Source organism: Malus sylvestris, chromosome 11 (genome assembly GCF_916048215.2).
Source record: "Malus sylvestris chromosome 11, drMalSylv7.2, whole genome shotgun sequence".
NCBI classification, from domain to species: Eukaryota; Viridiplantae; Streptophyta; class Magnoliopsida; order Rosales; family Rosaceae; genus Malus; species Malus sylvestris.
Genome location: NC_062270.1, coordinates 6,764,708 through 6,784,712, shown reverse-complemented (window position 1 = coordinate 6,784,712; position 20,005 = coordinate 6,764,708). Strand labels below are relative to the sequence as shown.

At 38.0% G+C, this 20,005-nt stretch overlaps 4 protein-coding genes across 4 annotated transcripts; all 4 read right to left on the bottom strand.

The window, feature by feature from the left end:
• Positions 1–632: 632 nt before the first annotated feature.
• On the bottom strand, positions 633–3,658 carry LOC126589094 (calmodulin-binding receptor-like cytoplasmic kinase 2). Its single transcript, XM_050254280.1, has 6 exons — positions 3,252–3,658; positions 2,704–2,960; positions 2,452–2,620; positions 2,117–2,206; positions 1,701–1,996; positions 633–1,112 (listed from the first exon to the last, which is right to left on the bottom strand). Exons 1-6 carry the CDS (start codon positions 3,481–3,483, stop codon positions 786–788), a joined length of 1,371 nt encoding a protein of 456 aa, XP_050110237.1. The 5' UTR covers positions 3,484–3,658; the 3' UTR covers positions 633–785.
• A 695-nt stretch (positions 3,659–4,353) lies between these two features.
• On the bottom strand, positions 4,354–8,191 carry LOC126589093 (probable anion transporter 4, chloroplastic). Its single transcript, XM_050254279.1, has 9 exons — positions 7,615–8,191; positions 6,892–7,118; positions 6,384–6,750; positions 6,127–6,171; positions 5,897–6,043; positions 5,347–5,484; positions 5,206–5,239; positions 4,920–5,099; positions 4,354–4,710 (listed from the first exon to the last, which is right to left on the bottom strand). Exons 1-9 carry the CDS (start codon positions 8,044–8,046, stop codon positions 4,700–4,702), a joined length of 1,581 nt encoding a protein of 526 aa, XP_050110236.1. The 5' UTR covers positions 8,047–8,191; the 3' UTR covers positions 4,354–4,699.
• Positions 8,192–10,601: 2,410 nt separating this feature from the next.
• LOC126589092 (mitochondrial uncoupling protein 1-like) lies at positions 10,602–12,786 on the bottom strand. The gene is made up of 6 exons (XM_050254278.1): positions 12,555–12,786; positions 12,351–12,449; positions 12,128–12,232; positions 11,250–11,324; positions 11,006–11,092; positions 10,602–10,894 (listed from the first exon to the last, which is right to left on the bottom strand). Exons 1-6 carry the CDS (start codon positions 12,696–12,698, stop codon positions 10,871–10,873), a joined length of 534 nt encoding a protein of 177 aa, XP_050110235.1. The 5' UTR covers positions 12,699–12,786; the 3' UTR covers positions 10,602–10,870.
• Positions 12,787–16,172: 3,386 nt separating this feature from the next.
• Positions 16,173–19,172, bottom strand: LOC126589091 (uncharacterized). Its single transcript, XM_050254277.1, has 3 exons — positions 18,280–19,172; positions 17,419–18,195; positions 16,173–17,272 (listed from the first exon to the last, which is right to left on the bottom strand). The coding sequence occupies exons 1-3, from the start codon at positions 18,877–18,879 to the stop codon at positions 17,192–17,194; spliced, it is 1,458 nt and encodes a 485-aa protein (XP_050110234.1). The 5' UTR covers positions 18,880–19,172; the 3' UTR covers positions 16,173–17,191.
• Between the last annotated feature and the right edge of the window lie 833 nt (positions 19,173–20,005).

Genomic DNA, 20,005 nt, shown 5'->3' with positions numbered 1-20,005 from the left:
ATTTAGGTATAATATCGACAATGTCTACCATGATCAAAATCGTCTACTTTTTAATTCACCATTTAAAAATCATTGAAACATATGATTAACGTTATCAAAGTGTTAGTTAACTAAATAACATGACTCGTCTATTTATTGAATAATCGTTAGATAATTAAAGCATTTCGAATTTGGTTGATTTCTGGCAAGGTTAATTTTTAATTGATTACTAAAAAAATATACAATTTGGATTATCGTGCAATATTGTAGTATGTCAAAAAGAGCCGAGAAGATAGAAGGAGGATAAGAAAGTTTCGCTATGATGGAATACTAATATGTATCCCAAATGCTATTTTTACCACATATTTGTGTCATCTCTTTAATAGAGATGAACCTCACATGTGTTAGTGAGCTCTACTTCTATTAGAGAGATGATACAAATATGTGGTAAGATTAACATCACTCACCCGAAAAAAAACCAATAATGTCATGATACAACTCTGTTGTTGTATGAGAGAAGTGCTTTTTCCAAAAGTTGTCCAAAAGCTTTGGAAGCATGAAAAGGGGTTTTACACGAAGAATGGAATAAAACAGTTTGTGCAGTTTGGGTTTGGGTTTTACATATCCTTTCAATAGAGAAAGAACTACAGACATCACAAAATCTGATTGACATTGAATTTCAATATTTGAAGATTGGGTTTTATACACAAAGATCCTTTTTTTTCTTTTCTTTTTTGTTCAAATTAACACATGAATTAAAGAAGAAAACAAATTTAAGTAAATAATTCACTCAAAATTCTTAAAAGCTAGGCAGAGATAAATTTATGCCTATCATCATCTTCAATCCCAAACGATATCTGCCGAGTCATCTTTGGATCCCTCACTGGATAATTGGCAGAATAATGAACAGCGGATGAGGAAGAAGAAGAGAGGGATTTTTCTCGAAAGTCTTTTCGAATTCCCCATAATACTTCACCACATTCTTTCATGGAGGGTCTTGACGGCCTTAGAGGTGCAAGGCACTGCTGAGCTAGCAACAGGATTTTCTCCAATACCATGGTTGACGCCGGATTTCTCCGTAGCCTTGGATCCATGACAAGTATCGCATCTCCTCGTTTCAACAATTGGATTGCCTGCAGATGTAAACAACAGTTCATTTGTGCTCCGATAATCTATAGGGATCGGAAACTTTCTTCACCGGTCTCATGAATTTGAAGCTAAAAGCACATGCATTTTTCAATCTTTACAAGAATTATTCAACTACTAGTTGTAATTTGAATGATGAAATTCTTCTGTTTCTAATTTTGGAATTTGCTTTGTCGGGTATCTGATATGTGTTAACATGGTTAGGCTGATATGTGTTAACACATGGGAACAGGACGTCTGAAGAGGAGGATGAACTGAGCCACCGCACCTGTAGCGGTTTCATTTGATGAGTGTTTCATGTGCAAATGCGACACAGGAACATGGTGGATGTTACTAGAGCATGAATGACAGAATGTCTAAAGTTCAACAGAAACATGTGATGAATGTCGGAAGTCAAAGAAATCGGGGAGATTAAGAGTAAAACAAGACTTCAGCGATGGCTAAATCATGTAAGGTGGAAATATGGGAAGATTTTACCGCAAAGCAACATACAGAAACAGACATCAATCCCAACAAATTTCCAGCTTCATGTTGGTTTAGTAATGTAAAGAATGCTTAATCAGTTATAATCTTACCCATCTTGCTGTTATTCTTTCATTGGATGGCTTCTGTGGTTCGATGGGTCGTCTTCCTGTCATAAGTTCTACAAGCAAGACACCAAAGGAGTAAACATCACTCTTTTCGGTGAGTTGATAAGTCTTGAGGTACTCGGGGTCCAAGTATCCTGCAGTTCCTTTTATTTGAGTTGAAATATGAGTTGCGTTTGGGTCTGCAGATGCTCGTGCAAACCCAAAGTCCGCTACTTTAGCCCGAATTTTCTCAGTGATGAGGATGTTTAAAGATTTTATGTCTCTGTGGATTATCGGAGGATCTGTCAAATACATGAGATGTTTTAGGTTGTCAATTTCCTAAGTCTACTCAAACTAATTGGGAAGCAAAATGAAAAAATCTTTATCGGTCGAGTGCTCTGGATTGAAAATGATGTACATACCTGTATACAGGTGAAGATAGGTGATTGCATGAGCCACATCAATAGCAATGTCCAAACGTTCCCCGGTTTCAAGTCCATTTCCAATGATACCTTCATGAAAAGATGACTATTTTTATAAAGAACTTTTCTGGATCGAAGTATTATGTTATTTCTACTTTGATTTATCCAACTCTTTTTTGTTATTTGAAATTTTGAAGTAACATTTCCAGTTTCTCGGCGGAACTTACATATTCCACCTGATGAACTTATGTCTAACAGATACTCAGGTACTATTTCTGCTCTCCGGCTTATACTTACTAACCCAATAAAGTTACATAAGTTTTCACAAGACTTACCATCCAAATGTTCGCGAAGCGTTCCATTTGCAACGTATTCAACCACAATAATCTGCTCATCTCCATGCTCCAGGTATCCATATAACCTTACCAAATTCAGATGCTCGATCGTTGACAAGGTAAGTATTTCATTCTTGAACTCCATTGCTAAGTGCTTGTCGGACACAGCCTGCGCAAATTTCAAGTCGTTATGCAAGCTAACAGAAAATGACATTAACTATTGTCCGAACAATGCTTTACCAATATCCATACCTTGCGGGCACGCTTTACAGCAACAAGAGATCCATCTCCAAGCTTTCCCTTGTAGACGGTTCCAAATGCACCCTGGCCAATCTTATTCGCGGGAGAGAAGTTTTCGGTTGCTTTGAGAATCTCTTCGAAGGAGAAATTAGTCATCTCAATTAATCCACTGGCAGAACTAGCGGACTGTGAGAGCTTAAACTTTGATGAGCTCCTACTCCTAGTCTCACTCCCTGCCGAACGATCAGTTGCCGAACGATCAGTTGAAGCTGCAGGGCAGAAGAAAACATCAACAAAACTACTTAATGTTCGACTTTTGAAGGCACCACATCTACATATGGTATCTACCAAGCTGCAAAACACATGATCTTAGTCCATTTGGAAATGCTTCTACAGAAAGAACTTCTACTCAAAAGCGCTTTCATTCAAACTACATCCAAATTTATCAATAAAAATCCTAAGCATGTCTGAAAGGAAGTGCTTTTAGCCATTCTAAAAGCACTTCCAAACATGTCTAATTTTAGATTTGTGCAAAAGCAACACAAAAGTTGAAAACTTACACGAAATCCCTTGGATTCGAGAACTGTTTCTTCTTGTTTCAATCACAGCAGCAGCCTTTCTCTGCCCGAAAAGAACTTTGAAAATCCCAGCAACCTTCTTCACCGCTGCCCTGATAAGACTTGGTCGATGCTGCTGCTTAGTTTTGTTCTTGTTGGCATCTTCATGCTGGAAACTGGAGATTTGCTTCCTCTGATTTGTTTGCAGGTTGTGAGGACCTGGTGTTCTCTTCATGGCCACAAGTTATGGAGTTTTTGGCCGGCATATGCGGATTTTGATCATCTCTTTCGATGAAACGAAACCGACATGGCATTTGTTGCTTACAAGTATTTATGATTCTTACCTATAAAATTTTAAGTCCTGAATTTTGATTTGCCCACTAATGTCTATGCCTTGTAAGACTAATTCAAGTGATTAGTAATTTAATCGTGATTCCGTGTTTTGATTAAGCACAACTCAGCAACAATAATTTGAATTATCAACGTTATGATTTGGTCAATAGAAGAATTCAAGAATATGTTAAAAGTGGTTGCCAAAACAGAAAAAAGAAGGAAGAATAGTTTTAATTTTTAATGTTATTTGGTCCAATTGGACGAGAAATTATTAGTTAAGACGGGAATATAAGTGGTACACCACATGTTTTTATAGGAATGGTAGGAAATTTTATTTCTTAAGTTATTAACTTTTTAGCCCACATATCCCATCATTTGTTTAATGACACATGATGTACCATCCTGTGTACCGGTCACATTAAAAAATCTCTCCAATGAGACAATATATTAATAGGTTGCATCTCCATTTCTGCACTTCCTTTTCCTTCTGTACGCCGATTTCTTTATCTAACCATTTGATTGAATAAAATAGGAAATAATTAAGAAACATAAACAGATGGATGAAAGCAAAAGGTGGGATTGTGTAAATCATTTTCCTTTGCTCAAATCTTCATTTTTAGCGTTCATTTTCATCGTGCGCTCGTAATTTCAACTTTTTACTTGATATATCTAAAATGATGATATTGACTTGTAGCATATCACTCGAACAAAATGCTACCATCAGTCATTCATGCATGTGTGGATGTTAACCACAATCAATCAATGAGGAAGGTAAGAGGAAAGAATCCGGCATCATACCTCTGGAACATATTTATACATATCTTTTACAAAATTTGGCAACCAGAATCCCCATATGCACCTGAAACAAACTACTGATGCATGAGGAGGAGGAACACTACTAGAAAATCCACTGTACACGCTTTGAATTCATACACTGAACAAAAAGGTTATTCATCGATACAACGGATGACTTCGAACAGATCTTCGAACGATCTGTACCATTCGTCAAGTCGCTTTCCAACATACCGTCCAATTCCATAAGACTGCTCCATTAGTTACAGTTGAAAACACATCGTCTCATCATTATCAATTGATGCTTCACCAGCAGCCTTAAAATATCATTCATGAACTGTCAAGCAAAAGTCAATCCACATGCCATTAGGGATATAAAACTGTCAACCCATTAGGAGTATAAAACCGCGTAATGTGTAAACGGTATAACAAGGCAACGAATTGGTCATTAAGTCAAATATCTGTAATTCCTAATGGAAGTTTGAAAGCGGGGTGGGGGCTTGGACGGAAAATCAAGTTTAAAGAATCAACAACGATGATACTTACTAGGTTCATCAAAATTTACTCTCTCTCCGGTAGAAAAGACGTTGTAGAAAAGGGCAGAAAGAATATATAAGAGTGATGTGAGCAATAGAAATCCTTGGAAAGAACCCACGAGTTCAACAAAGAAACCAGCTCCAACTGTTCCCAAAATGGCTGCAAATGTTCCCGCAGTATTTGAAATTCCTAACACAACAAATAACGGGATAATATCAAATTTTACCAAGTAAACAAGTTTGTATATTTCACTAAGCTTTGGAAAATTAATATACTGAATTCTACTTTTACATACCATGTAAAACACCAGAGTACTGTGGAGCGATCTCCTGGTTAAAGAAACATCATAATTAAGTCACACCAAACAAATAAAGAATCAATTCTGGGTACTAACTGCTAACAAAGAGTTGACTTTAACAACATTCACTGTGCCAACCTGGAGATTTACAAGAAAACCGGAGTGACTAAAAGATTTCAGCCCGACTGCTAAAGTAAGCCAAGCAGATGCGAATGCTGGACCTTTTGCTGTAACTAAACCCACAAGAGCTATCCCAGGGCCAACGAAACCGATTGACTGCAGAGAAGGAACAATATTCACATTCAATAAGATGACCGGAAATTCAATTCATATATATGACATTATAGGATATAAAATTTTTCTTGAACAAAGATCCGACATTCACCTCTCCCAGACCCTGCGTAAAGCGGGAGCCTTGTGCACTGGGTACGACCTTTAAAGATCTACTTTGACTAGAAATTTAACAATCCCCGGTGATGAGAAACATTTGATAATGCTAAACTTCAAGATTACAAGTATAACCTTCCGCAAATAAGCTCAAAATATAGGAGTTTCCTTCCCATCTATTTTATTGATCATTCTAACCATATTTGAAGTGAGAACCCCCATATTATGGATTATCCATCTTTAAGTTTAAGGCCTCCTATAGTAAAAACCTAGTACATAGAACCGCATTTCCTTGACATACCTGCATGATCTTCCGAGTCAAAGTGACACTCGTACCATTTCGTATCAATATGTCTGACCACAAACCACCAACATATCCCATGACCGCCATGACAATCCATGGAACAGCACTAAACCAAGCTGCTTGTCTGAGGTCAACGTGGTACACCTGGAGTAGAGAGTCAAGCATAAGCTACACAACCCTCACAATAGAAAGCGAAAAAGAAAATACAGTTAAACATTAGGCCTTACAGAGTTGAAGTAAATGGGCATCCAGGAAAGAATAACGAAAAAACCCTGCAAAAATTGAAAAAGGAAATAAAAATAATGATTCCGTGCAAGCATTTATATAATTTCCATACAAGGATACAAAGCAAATATGAATTCACAAAAAATTATCTATAGGAATTTTGTCCCCAATTAGATGATGTTATATTCAACACATGTTAAGGACACTAACAATATGATTCTCAGGTAAAATAACCTGACATGAGATGTATATGCATTACCCAGCTGTGCATGGCATTCGCAACTATTATGGACCAGGTTGGCATTTTAGATAGCAAGCGCCTGAAGGGAGGGATCACTTTGGCTGTCTTAGGTTTATTCTCCACCAAAGAGGACTTCTGCCCCTTGTTCGATATGTAATCCAATTCATATTTTGATATTTGAGGATTTTGGTTAGGAGTACTTGATGCTGCCGATAACCACACCAAAACCCAAAGAAATCCGGATAAACCAAAAATCACAAATGGTCCAAATACACCACCTTGTGACATGAGGATTGGAGAAAGCATGAGTCCTACTGCACTTCCAAGCGTAAACCCAGCCATTGCAAGTCCAACAGCTCTGGCTCGTTCTGTTTGAGGAAACCACCTGAAACACAAAGTTCACATCTTGATCAAAGCTTAACCAACAATTTAACTGAAAAAGAACCCGTGCGTCTAGAAGCACATCATTAAACTGACTTTAATGTGATTGATAAATCTAAAAATGAAGTTTAGAGACCACCGTCACCTCGCTACCATGTTGTTCATGCACGGAAGAGCCACTCCTTCTGCAATTCCAAGGAGAGCTCGCATAGCAAGGAGGGCCCATAGAGAAGTTTCCGCAGCCCACGGTGTAAGAAAGGTAGCTAAAGACCACAAAGCGACCCCCCATGCCATGACTACCTTACCACCATAATAGTCCACAAGTGTCCCTCCAGCTATGGGAGATACCAGGTATCCCCAAAGGAAAGATGACTGCCAAGCATTTTTTCAAATGAGTATTTCAGCTTCCCCACTATCACCAAAAACAATTTCTAGATCGATTTTGTTGAAAACCCATGAGTTCAACAGTTTTAGCTTAAATATTTTCCCCTTTTCCACACCCTGGTTATTACGTCCCTTGATTCTCGTTTGATTTATTCAATCCGTAGGCATAAAAAAACATGGGTGTGCAAGGAGAGAAAATGCGTGTGTGGAAATTACTTTCCATAGTCATAATAAGATCATGAGAATAAATTGAGTTCATTGATTCAACATCTACATATTTAAACAGCTTCTCAATATTTAAATCACCAATTATTTGATTCAAGTTCAACTCTTTGGTGATTTGGAGCAGTCCCTCAGCTGAAGGCATTAATTTCAAAACTTTTTGTGCTCATATACTTCATAAATTCAAATAAAATCATTTCAATAAAAAATTAAATAGAAAAATTAAATTAAATTTAAAAAGGAGAAATGAGGAGATAACTACCTGAACAATACCAGCAAACGAGCGGCTCCAGCCATTAGAGAGCGATAACGGCACAATCGCCACCGACATCACGACACGGTCCGCATTACAGAGAGCCAGCGCCAAAGCGAGCATCGCCACAACTTTGACCCGCTCCGAAGTGATAAACTCGGCGAAACTCGGCGCCTGAACTTCGTTCTCCTCCGAAAACGAACCGAACTGAGCGTCGTTAGAAGAAACCCTAACTCGGTGCGGGACAACGGGGCGGAGCACCGCCGAGTCATGCCGCAGTCGAATTCTCTGCAGCGAGCTCGCCGACGAAACGTCTCGGAATCGGTTGTTTCCGTTCTGCGAGTCGACGAAACGCGGAGGGATCGTGAACTTCGATTCGGGTTTCGTAACGTTTCGGTCTCGGGAGAGAGCGGGATAAGAAGTTCGGACTGCGGAGGCCATGGTGAAGTGCGCAGTGGCGGAGAAAGTCGCAGTCGCCAGTGAGAGTGACGACGGAAATCGCTTGTTTTGATAGTGCCAAAATTACGTGGACTGCCCTCCTGTTCTGCAAAAAGTGTTTTGAGCGGGTCTGTAAATTCATTGAAAGTTTGAGGGCTGAAGTGAAAATCTATATTATCAAATCATTAATTATTGTAAACCGGGAATATATACGACCGTTTTTTCGTAATTATCGCGGGAGTTAGGTACTGAAATGATTTTTCACCACCTTTTATTGGAGGGATCCTCTCTAAATTCACCTTGTGATGAATATACGAATCTTTATCATATAATTGTTTATTGTACCTCGTACGATTCTTTTTTATCAAATACTATTTGTGTTTAATTTTAATTAAAAAAAATCAAATAATTTCTAATCGTACGATACACAATGAATGAGATGATCTTAAAATCCTTATAATTTGGATCCGGATCCGGATCCCATTTCGTTGTCTACATTTTGGGTTTGGGCGATGCCAGGTACGTGAAGTTGTTGTGGATCACATGATTAGATTTTTATGTTAATAAAGGATGAGGGTCCAAAAGGGTCCCACGTCTAAGCATCAATCAGCGGTTAGGGTAGGGTAGGCTTAGAGCATCTTTGATGATATTCTTTAAATAAAAACACCCACCACCATTTTTAAACACTTCGTCAAATGAATTTTCAGATCTCTAAATAAATATTATCCTCAATAGAAGGTAACAGTGCGTTGCATTAAATTATCTCGGACTAGATTATCTTAAGGAATTAAACTAGACTGATTTAAATTAGATTAAACTGGACTAATTTAGTAAAACTTGAATTAAAAATCAAAATAATAACAAACTTTAATATTACATTATTTAATACATATCTATTAATATTTTAATACATACTTATTAATATTGTATTATTATGCAACATTTTTCATTTTTTAAGAACTCTCCCTCTCCTTATAAACTTCTCTGCTTTTCTCCCTCTTTGACCCTGTCATATTCTCTTCGTTTCTTCATCTTTTCTCTGCCAAATTTCAGATCCTTCAAAACTATTTTATGCAAAAAATTTCTTCAAAATTTCACATTCCCTAGAAACAAGCTGATGGGTTATATCTCCCTCTGATCAAGTTATTACTGCCTGGCTTTGTTCCTTCAGTCGTTGCTGTTGAAATGTTGAGATGTTTCTTTTATTCAATTATTTGCTTTAGTAGCATTTTATCTCCATTTTCAACATATATGAGCTTTAGGAAAGCCTATATCAACCCTTGATTTGATTTGCTTCGTCAATTTCTCTTTTAATTTTTTCGTGTTTGTAAATTCTTTGAAAGGTTGAGATGTTTGATCAACAGTCGGAGCATGTGGTTGAGACCACTGTCCTAATTTTGCAGTGCGAGACCGATGTTGCTGTTGATGTGCGAAGGACGAGATCCATGGGTCTGAAAGCATAAGGGGTGAGATCGACGAAGCTCGCAGAGGATTAGAGGAGCGAACGAAGCTAGTCTTAGCAGTCCGACTGTTTTTGGAAGGTCTCGCTAAGGCCCTTCAGTGAAGGCTTTAGTGAACGCAAGTCCCTCTTAGTTCCACTAATGCTAATCCCTGATACTAACAAACACAGAATTAGACTAGATGTTAGTTTAGTCCAATCCAGTGAGGGCTGAGGGTTAAGGAGGACAAACACTCCCTAATTCTCTCTCGTGTTAAGATGTGTCACTACCTGCTATGTAGCATGTGTAACTGTTATTGCACTGTTTTATTTAAACATAAATCACTCTTTTATCAAATTTGAAAATCGTTTAATCGCGAACAATATTGTATTCGTCTATTACCGTGTCATAGTTAGATAACTAAATAACCTTCGATTTTGGTAAATTTTCATAAGGATAATCTCTTAATGATAGCTTAAAAATGATCCGTTAAGACTATGCGAGATATTATGGAGTTAATTCAAACAAGTAATCAGTTCAGACTAAATTTTGAACATTTTAAGATGCATTTTAATTTTGAAGAATGAGTATAATACTTGCATATATTTTATATAATCATTATTTAACGGTGAGATATAATTGATGTAAAATATATATTTAATGCAATCCTTCAATTCCATTCCTTTTATTCCTTTTAACTTTTCGAATGTCTGATTAGAATCAGGCGTTCCAAAGTTAAAAAAAATAAAAATCAGGTGGAACCGGAATTTCTAATTCAACTTGTGGATGCAAATCTCTATCCAAAGAGAAGTGCTTATGCACAATTCATATCATTCACTTCCACTAAAATGTTACTTAAACGAGGGTCTTTAGGATTACTCAAATCATATAAAACGTTTTAGGCAGTGCAATCAACAACATCCCTACTTAGCTGATGCCACAAGAAAAATAATTATTTGGTATATTAAATTTCAAATGGCAATGCGAAAATAATAATAATATTTATATAATTGTCCATTATGAGGGCGGGACTTGGGGCAACAGAAAAGTTGCTCTTTAGTGACCTTTTCGGGTTCAAGTCGTGGAAACCTTTTTGCAAATCAAGAGTAAGACTGCGTATGACAGATGTTCCTCCTCCGACACTCGCAAAGTGGGGAACTTTGTTGGCTTGGGATCGCCTTTTATATAATTGTCCAGTATAGCTGAAGGAAGAAGGGTACAATGATATGACTCTCCCTTTCCAACTCTCCAATCATACAAAAATATAAGGATGTTATGCCTAGAAGAAATTTGGGGGGAAGAATGAATCTTTAACAATCGAAGAGGGCCATTCCAAAGCAAAAGCTGTGTCTTCGTGCTTTGTGGTGACTGAAATCAGACGAGCATATTCATACCCGGAAAACGTTCTTCGCCTGCCATAGAGATCATACAGGAGCAAAAGGGCATCATTACAATGGACAAGTTAGCAGATTCGAACATGAAACACCTATGCAATTGAAGAGACCCTATCAATTCAATCTTACTTGCTCTAGCACTAGAAACATAACCACATTCCAAGATCCTAGCCGACCGAAGTTTGGGAGGAACCCTTTATAGAAGGCCAAAAATCCCTGCAGTATGTCATGAATTACAAAACATTTGAGGAAGCTGGTGACAAAAATCCATGTGGAAATTTGGCCTTGTAGGTATCAAAAACTTTGAAGGTTTACGAGTCTAATGACTTACAGAATCAGAGTGCAATTACGGATTAAAACTGAAAAAGCATACCTCGTGCTTCAAAGTTTTGACAAAGCAATCAAAGGTGTTTTTGTAAGTTGAATCTCCCATCATTCGAGATTTCACCTGGAACATAACAAGGAAGGCGTCCAAGCCAACATTGCCTTACTAGCTCATCCACTAAAAAACTATATAAAATTGTTTCGTACAATAAGAAAATGTCGTCACAATCTTTCACTAGCAAACCGTGGTTACAGCCTGCACCGAATAATATGTAATGCAGGTCATGCTTCCATCGCAAAGCCAACATTCAGTGATGACTTAAAACTCGAGAATACATATAACATGCGCTTATCAATTCTGTTTTTCTTTGTTAGGTTGGAATATAGCATGCACATTTATCATATGATTTTCAATATTCTTCAGTTTTATAGCTATTCTTTACAAGACAACACTATACATGAGAGAGAGAGAGAGAGAGAGAGAGAGAGAGAGAGAGAGAGAGATAGAGAGAGAGAGAGAGAGATTTATCATTTGATTACTTTTCTTTAAATTTTGTTTTATTTTTACAGTTCTGTTGTAGTTTCCATATGTTGCAACCGTTTCTGTTGGAATGTCATATCTTTTGTTAAAATGCATGTATGAAATAAACATGTTGGATGACTAGTGAAGTTAGGCTAGTCAACATTCTTTGTGTAAATTAGGCAAGTTAGGAAATTAGGCAAGTTAGGCAAGTTAGGCAAGTTAGGAAATTAGGCAAGTTAGGCTTATGTTCTCTTTCTTTTCCTATATAATGTTTCATCTTATAATTGTTTTGACATGAAATACACAAAAAAAATTCAACAGTTTCCTACGTCTCTGCCGGTAGCAATCAATCCTAAAAACCCACAAAACTTAATGTCATTACTAATTAGTTGCAGAGTGCATACCACGTCAACAGGAGAGCCAATAGAAACTGCAAAGAAGTCGGCACCCAGACCTGCTAGGAGATGAGTTAAAATATTGTCTATTGACCCTGGAATTTTCAAAATTGTCTGCATAAGTATGAAGAATCAGGAATCATTGGGATTATTATCCTAGATATGGCAGGTTAGATTAACTTGAAATTCATAAATATAACTGCATTTATGAGAAGGAATGTTATGAGATTACCTCCTTCACTTGATCATAACTGGCTAGTTCAGCAGCATTTATAATAGCATTCCGTGCTACATTTGGCCCCAGCCCAGTCCAGAGGGCCCCCAATCCTTCCTAAATGTTAGACAAATATTAAACAAAAAAAGAAAAACAAATGAGCTGATATGTATTTAAGAAAACAGGACGAAGAAAAACAATGTTCTACGTTAAGAAAATAACCTGTCTCACTATAGTGGAATAAGCATCTAAGGATCCAGTATATCGCTTAGGAACTCCAGCTGGTAATTTTCCTTCAGCTTGAAGTCGAACCTTCACAAGGTCAGTTGGATTAGCCACTATGATTGCCAGAGCACCTGTTAACATAGAAGTAAGCGAAAGCGCATAAATTAACTTTTTTCAGATCAAAATGCAGGGAAGATAACGCAGGGCCGGCCCTAGCCCAGTATAGCGTGGCATGCTTCATGGCCATACGTAATTGCTAGTCATAGACTCATAGTGCATCAAATAGAGTGCGTCATTTATCTGCCTCTTACCTCATTGTGGGGTCTAGCCGAGTGCCTTCTATAACCGCCGAGAACTAACAGATCACACTGCTTGAATTATCTCCACAGCCAATCGAAGTCACATCAATAACTGGACGAATACGTGCATCAGCCGAATGCACCAGTCGAAGAGCTGCCTTTAATAATGTCTCCACTTTATTGTCGAATGACCCCATGGCTGAATGACCCCATTCAAAGACTTTTTGACTAAATAATATTAGGCCAGGGGCCTACCACCCAAAATTTACGGCCACTGGAACATGTCTTTTTGAATTGGCTTCCCAAAAATTATTTTTGTCTTGGAATTATTCATTGAAAATGAAGGCTGCTTTCATTTATACATACATATATATATATACACATATATATACAGCCAAAAACATCAGAAGGTCTCATGTAAAAGTGACCGAGGAACTTCATCGGCCGGGGAACATGTTTAGTAATATATGCTTGGTGAGATAAAAACCGAGATGAACAACAGCTGAGACCATACGATCACGTAGCATCTTTTGAGCTTAATCGAGAAAATGGGCTTCGAATCGATAAGACGAAGATGTCGTGGTCTAATGGTCGAATGGAAAGAAAAGCCATATGGCCGAGGGCACCTAAGCTCGGACTAAAGCATCTACTCCACTCGGCGGCCTTGGCTTGCAGGCTCTGCATTTTTTTATTTTTTATTTTTTTTTTAGATTTCACCAAGGAGCTCCTTTATATATGCTCATCCTTGACGAGTGAGGATTAGTCTACACGAAGGCCTTCCACCTACTACGGGTGGCCTTCTGTAAACATCTTTTCTCGACCCGACTAAAGAACAACTTTTCAGCCATGCATATTTTTTAAGTGCACCATCTTGTTGCCCTTTTTATTTTCTTAAGTAAAACGCCGAATGGTTAAGAAAATAATTTATTGATTTTTTTATTCATATATATATATTTTAGCAGACGAAAATAAAAATGGTCGAACCTTAATCAGGAGGAGGCCAACGATGTTTTATCCCAAGCCGGGATCTTTGTACAAAAAAATTTTCACTTTGAGTTTTTTTCAAAGCCGAATAAAATAACATCTCCAGATATGTTTGGCTTGACGAAAGATTTTTTATCAGCCGTCGAATATGTTAGACAATTATTATGCTCCCCAGGCATGATTACGTTGTTAATTTCGGCTTCTAATTCAAATAACTTGACCGAATGGAATGTCTCTATATCAACCATATCGCCAATAATCATATCAATTGGCGTGGTTCCTTGGGTTAGGCCAATGTCTCGGCCTCGTCAGTGGAGCACTTTTCTGACGAATCATTTTCTAAGTTGATTTGTGGCTCAGAAACTTGATTTTTTTCTTCTAGGCCTACCATACTTTCAGTCTCGACCTAAACAACAAGTGGCCTAGGTTCTTCTTTCGCCATCTCGATAATGTTCTGAGGCTGAATTTTGATTGTGGCTAGAGCAGAAATTTGCCCCCCGGCCTCTTGCCTTTCAGAAATTCTACCCCATCTCTCAAAGTATTGTTTTTGCTCATTTAATAGGCAATGAAACTCATCCCAGGAAGCTTGATCAAGATATATCATGTAAACTTTGTAGTTTTAGCACTCGGTCCCATTAGGCGTACCAAAATGTTGACCCTAAAAACTACAAAGCTTACATGGCGTGCAGGTCGAGTAACTAATAGTTAACTACGTAATTCGGTTGTGTGCAGGGTGTGCTAACTCGTCGGCCGAGCTCGGTTGGTGAGTAAAATGGGTTGATGTTACTTTGGGTGCTCTGTTAACTTCTGAATCTCGCGACTGCTGTTGAGGAAGGAACACGTCTCGGCCTTCGGGTTCTAGAGCTTGAAGACAAGGCTGCTAGTTCTGTGAAGTTCAATATCAAATTCGGCTCTCAGGGTGCCGAATATAGTAACCTGGTAACACCTCACTTCGCCGAGAAAGCTGATGAGATGACCTCTGCCAATAAGGATTCGAAAATCCTTTTCAACCGAGACTTAGATAGATAGCCAGTTAGCCTCGTCGCAATATTGTTTATCCAAACTGAAGATGCTTCGCGGTCGGCTGACTCTACGGCAACAGTGCTGTTTATGTAAACTGAAGATGTTTGCCGGTTGACTTCACAATGCTGTTTATCCAAATTGAAGATGTGTTGGCAAAAAAGAAAATAAAAATCGCAAGATGTTTGAGAGGTTTCTCGTAGAGCGAGGGTTTGTGCAAGGTAGTTTGTGTGTTGAGTTGGAGGTCTTTTTTGTTGTTCGCGGTACTGTATTTATAGAAGCAAATGTCGAGTGGCGCAACTCCCCACTAATGTAGAATTTGACTTCAATTCAAACTTATCAACTAGAACCTCAGTCAAAGACTTTTCAAGATAAGCAGGAGCCTATCTTTTAGATGCCATCATCATCTGACTCTACTTCACCATTATTCGAAAAAACCATTTCTTCCTTCCTTATCTTTAGAAACCGTGCCCTTAGATTGTCTCCTAGTCCAATTAGAACTTTATGTCCACCACATTGATCCAGGTGCAGCCATGCACGCAAAATAAGATAGAATATAATCCCCAATAAACACATTCACTTGGCCAAAACCAACATACCATCAAAAGGCATATACCTGCATACATACTTATCTGCTGTTGTGCCTTATACATACCCTCATATCCCATCATGCCACATGATAAGAGTCCTAAGCTGAGCTGCTCTAATCCACACGGTAACAACTCTAAATTAATTCAAAATGTTCTGTATCCCATTTATTTTGTACAAGAAAATCAAGATGATTTATTTTATTAAAAGATAATTATTATTATAACATTATCTCCTAACAAAATAAAATTATCTTGACTTTCTTATTCAACAATTCAGAATCATGCTCACTCAACGGCTTCGATTGCACGGGCCGATGGTGTAAATTTGAGCCTAAACAGTAATTTATATGCAATATAGGATTGTTAACATGATAGCGGAACCCTAGTGCATTTTAAATTGATTTTCCAAACCATTTTCTTTTAGTTTATTTTACCTTTGACAATTTCTTTAAAATTGTTTTCAATTAGTTTTTTTTTATTTTTTTTCATTTTAAGTCACAATTTCAATTTCTTTGTTTCAATAATTAATTAAGAATTAGTTTTAAATATAATTTATTTTTAATAATCCCTGAAACATTTATACTACAACTATCTTATACTCTTACAAGTATTTTTAGATGTTTTTATCCACACTTTGTGCATGTACCAAAAATCCTATCAACCATAACACTGCAACTGCTACGTGGTGTTTTCATTCCATTCTGCCAACATTACAACATATGTTTTATTTAGTATACTATTTTCAGAATATAAAATTATTGTCCACTCATGTTGCAATAAAATGAAATTAGTACATTCGAACTTGCCCACACACGAAAACACCAATCCCAAGTTTGCATAATCATGAAAAAAAATCTTTTGTTTTTTGGAGAAAGGGAAATATATTACCCACAAAGAAACAAAACAGCAGAAAAGCCCAAATATACACTTAAGAACAAAAGAAAGCCTTGGGACCCAGCACAACAAAAGAAACCCTAAAACACAGCTACTGTAGCAGCTCTTCCTACTGCCGACACTTCCCAACAATGCCAAGCTATCTCCGCCACAAGGACCTGCCATCACACCATCTCGAGTCCCAGAGTTGAGGAAGAAAAAAGCCGCTCCATCCTCCACGAACCACCAAAACGATCGCCACCATAGAACAAACAAAGCCCGCGGGAAGTGAGATCCCACGAACGACAGCACCAACAAGGGCGAACAATGAGAAGAACCAACAAGGGTCAACAAAGGTGGTGGTGCGAACACCTGAGCCAAAGCTCTACACACCCTCCCATGGAACAACGATAAATTGCGGTGAAAACTGTCGGAATCGAAATTATGATTGGTGGAAAGAAAATGGAGCCAAGTGATGATGATGGTATAGGGGAAATGACCGAATGAGATGGATGAAACAGGTGAACGAGATTTGAGGCTCGGGATGATGAAAACAAAGGCAAACAAAGTACCAGGAAGATGAGATTGTGGGGAAATCTGGAAGGAAACAGGATGGGGTTATGACAAAAAACCATCGGAGAAAGAAAAAGAACAAAACAAAGGGAAATCAACGAACTACCACCGGCCTTGCCATGGCAAGAGCCGGCGACGACGCAGAAATCACTCACACATTGAGTGAGAAAGGCTCTCACTAGAGGAGAGAAAAAAAGAGAGCAAGCTCAGCAAAAGCGTGGTTTCTTTTTGTTTGAAAAAAAACAAAAAAAATCATTACATCCTATCCTCTTCATCTTATATAGCCAAGCTCTGGTTATGCTTGATATGGCTTGCTAACGAAGGCATTAGTTAGGGCAGAGTCACTATCAAAAGAAGCCACCAGAAGACTCAAAGCCTGCAAACAAATAAGGAATATTTAATTAGCTTCCAAAATTCATAAAAACCAAATTTTTGCCGAATTCAAGTGCTTAAAAGATCCTGCAAGTTAATACCAAAGATTCTGTTGGTAGAGGCAATCGAAATTTATAAATGACTACTCACCTCCTTCTTGCCCATAAGCACAACTCTTTCTTCAGTGTCAGTGAAAGGTACATGCAATTTGCCAAGAATAGACACCTGAAGGGGTGCAGATAAAGGTGTTATGACCAGATTGTCAGTTACTGTGAAAGAAGTCGGTCCTTCTAAAAATCCTGTAGAAGAGAAAAGTGAACTGTCGGTAGTTGGCTTCCCGTTGAGATAATAATATGAGGCTTCCTCAATTCCTAAAGGACTGTTGTAGCAAAAACCAGGAGCAACCTTCGGATTGACTAGCATTTCCTTGTGATGATTTGACTTCAAGTGTTGTGCATCGAGATCTTGGACGCTCCGGTACAACTGATCAATGCATCCCTTCAGAGACCCATCCTGTATCTGCTTTGCTACGAACCCAAGTGGCAGAGTTAGGAAACTGAAAAGTAAATTAACAAAATCCGCCCCGGCTTCTGCGTAGCAAACAAAGTTCTGGGATTTGCTAATTATCAGCTTGATAGAAATGTTGTCTTCCTCCGTCAGCACTGTCTCCCCTACTGTTTGAGGATCTTCCTCCGTCTGCACTGCTGTCTCCCCCACTGTTTGAGGATCTTCCTCCGTCAGCACTGCTGTCTCCCCCACTGTTTGAGGATCTTCCTCCGTCAGCACTGTCTCCCCTACTGTTTGAGGATCAATGTGTGTGGCTTGATAATTATTTTCATTGCTCAGTTTGGCCACGGGTTTATGCTTCAATAGAGTTTCAGTCAATGGTGTCTTTGATATTAAGGAGCTTGTAAGTATATTTATAACCTGGGGAAAAAATCACGTCAGAAATCACCACTGCAATTTTAACGAAAAGTTAATCAAGGCGTGCATAAATCAACAATTGAGTACCTCTTCAACTCCAATACTCAAATCCAACGTCTTGGTCCTTTTGACTTTAAGTTGGGTACATAAAGGAATGAATGATTTGCTATCAGGGAAGATCAGTTTTAAATTATCGGAAATCAGAAGCATGGTCTGCTTTTTTACAAAGGCGCTTGGAACATCCACATAAAATGTAATCTTCCCTGACGTGTTAAATCCGCAGGCTCTGCACAGTGTAGTACCTGGGCTGTAACGGAATAACTTTCTCGTGGTCTGCTTCAGGAACCTAGAGCATCCAAAGTACCGTGTTGGCTTGGCATTGTGATCAATTTGAAATACAAGGTTCTTGCAATGAGATTCAGCCGCGTTGGGGGGAAGCAACAACATTTTTCTAGATGCATCTGACAGCAACTCCCCTTGGTTAAATTTCTCCACGCTTAAATACAAATTGTTCATGCATCCTATTTTCACTTGTGCTGAATACTCACGACCAAGCATGATTATTATTCCTAAGGGGATTGTCAAGAAACTTAGAACAACATCGATAAAAGTATCGCCGGACTCTACGAAGATAACTTTGTTGCTCCCCTTATCCACCAAAGCCTTCAAGTTTATCTTCTTCCCCATAGTAGGACTAGCTATGAACTGTTAAGAGGTTGCCTTTTTTACCCTTCTCTGCAGAGTTTCAGTAAGTAAAGTGGCACACTATTTCCTGCTGAACATGAAAGGAGCAAGTGAGAAATCAAAATTTGCAGTATTAAGTTTCATAAGTAGGCAGATGTTACGCGGATAACAAACACGATTCATATCTAAAAAACCCGAATGCAGAATATAATTGTAATCATGGAATTCAAACATCAAACTTTTTTGTGAAAAACTGCGAAGCTGAAGTAATGGGTAAAAGGTAATCAGAAGACAGAGACTTATAAAGCAGAATATAAAAGGCATCTTCATTAGTTAGCTACGAAGAAAGAGTAATGTTATTCATACTATGTTTTTATACTACATTTCTATATTATTTTAAATGGCATATGATGTGGACAGTTATATCATTTGAAAAGTTGAAAGAGAAAGATTTCTTGTATACCACAATCATCATTTAATTAACTAATTTTTTAAATTTAATACAAAAACATGATATGAATAACATTACTCAATTTGCAAATCAAATGATGTGGTTGTTGTAGATTAGATTTTTACTTAAGCATTAATTAACGTGATTATTTCTTATTAGTGACACATAATTTAGTTTGTTAATTTAATTTAAAATTTTGGTTTCTCTAATATTATCCGAAAATTAATGAAAAAAACACTCTCCCTCCATTTGTCAACCCTATCCAACCTCATATGTCCCACCGAAACCCATTTAGATCGTCGAGGATTCCTTCTCGGAATTCATGACGGCTCTTCCACCCGGGTTCGTGCCCCGAAACCCCTATTCGATGCGACGGTGCAACCACTATAGGGTCCAGAACCCGCTCGTTGTGGGTCGAAGTTCGAGATCTCAGATCTCGTTCTCGAATGGGTCGCCTTCTACGGATCGATACCTCATCGATGCCAACATGCATCTCTCAGATCTCGTTATCAAACCACTACCCTATATTCCCACCTCTGTTTCTTTTCGATTCCACATAGCACAAACTGAACAAAAAATCATAATAATAATAAGAATAATCAAAATCAAAATTTGCAATTTTGTTTGGTGATTTTTTTTAAATTTCTTAATTTTAAATAGAGATAAGAAAAATTCTTA

What these genes read in the sequence shown, in the direction of transcription:
- LOC126589092 (XM_050254278.1), bottom strand. Translation starts at nt 12,698, where the DNA reads ATGTTAACAGGTGCTCTGGCAATCATAGTGGCTAATCCAACTGACCTT. An exon ending in GTTATGATCAAGTGAAGGAG is followed by an intron (nt 12,233 to 12,350) that starts GTAATCTCATAA and finishes ATACTTATGCAG; the next exon opens with ACAATTTTGAAAATTCCAGG. An exon ending in TTGGCTCTCCTGTTGACGTG is followed by an intron (nt 11,325 to 12,127) that starts GTATGCACTCTG and finishes GTTATGTTCCAG; the next exon opens with GTGAAATCTCGAATGATGGG.
- LOC126589094 (XM_050254280.1), bottom strand. Translation starts at nt 3,483, where the DNA reads ATGAAGAGAACACCAGGTCCTCACAACCTGCAAACAAATCAGAGGAAG. An exon ending in TCGAATCCAAGGGATTTCGT is followed by an intron (nt 2,961 to 3,251) that starts GTAAGTTTTCAA and finishes TCTGCCCTGCAG; the next exon opens with CTTCAACTGATCGTTCGGCA. An exon ending in CTGTAAAGCGTGCCCGCAAG is followed by an intron (nt 2,621 to 2,703) that starts GTATGGATATTG and finishes AAATTTGCGCAG; the next exon opens with GCTGTGTCCGACAAGCACTT.
- LOC126589093 (XM_050254279.1), bottom strand. Translation starts at nt 8,046, where the DNA reads ATGGCCTCCGCAGTCCGAACTTCTTATCCCGCTCTCTCCCGAGACCGA. An exon ending in CGAATGCCATGCACAGCTGG is followed by an intron (nt 6,172 to 6,383) that starts GTAATGCATATA and finishes CAATTTTTGCAG; the next exon opens with GGTTTTTTCGTTATTCTTTC. An exon ending in TGCCCATTTACTTCAACTCT is followed by an intron (nt 6,044 to 6,126) that starts GTAAGGCCTAAT and finishes TCTCTACTCCAG; the next exon opens with GTGTACCACGTTGACCTCAG.
- LOC126589091 (XM_050254277.1), bottom strand. Translation starts at nt 18,879, where the DNA reads ATGGGGAAGAAGATAAACTTGAAGGCTTTGGTGGATAAGGGGAGCAAC. An exon ending in TGAGTATTGGAGTTGAAGAG is followed by an intron (nt 18,196 to 18,279) that starts GTACTCAATTGT and finishes TTTTTTCCCCAG; the next exon opens with GTTATAAATATACTTACAAG. An exon ending in TGCTTATGGGCAAGAAGGAG is followed by an intron (nt 17,273 to 17,418) that starts GTGAGTAGTCAT and finishes ATTTGTTTGCAG; the next exon opens with GCTTTGAGTCTTCTGGTGGC.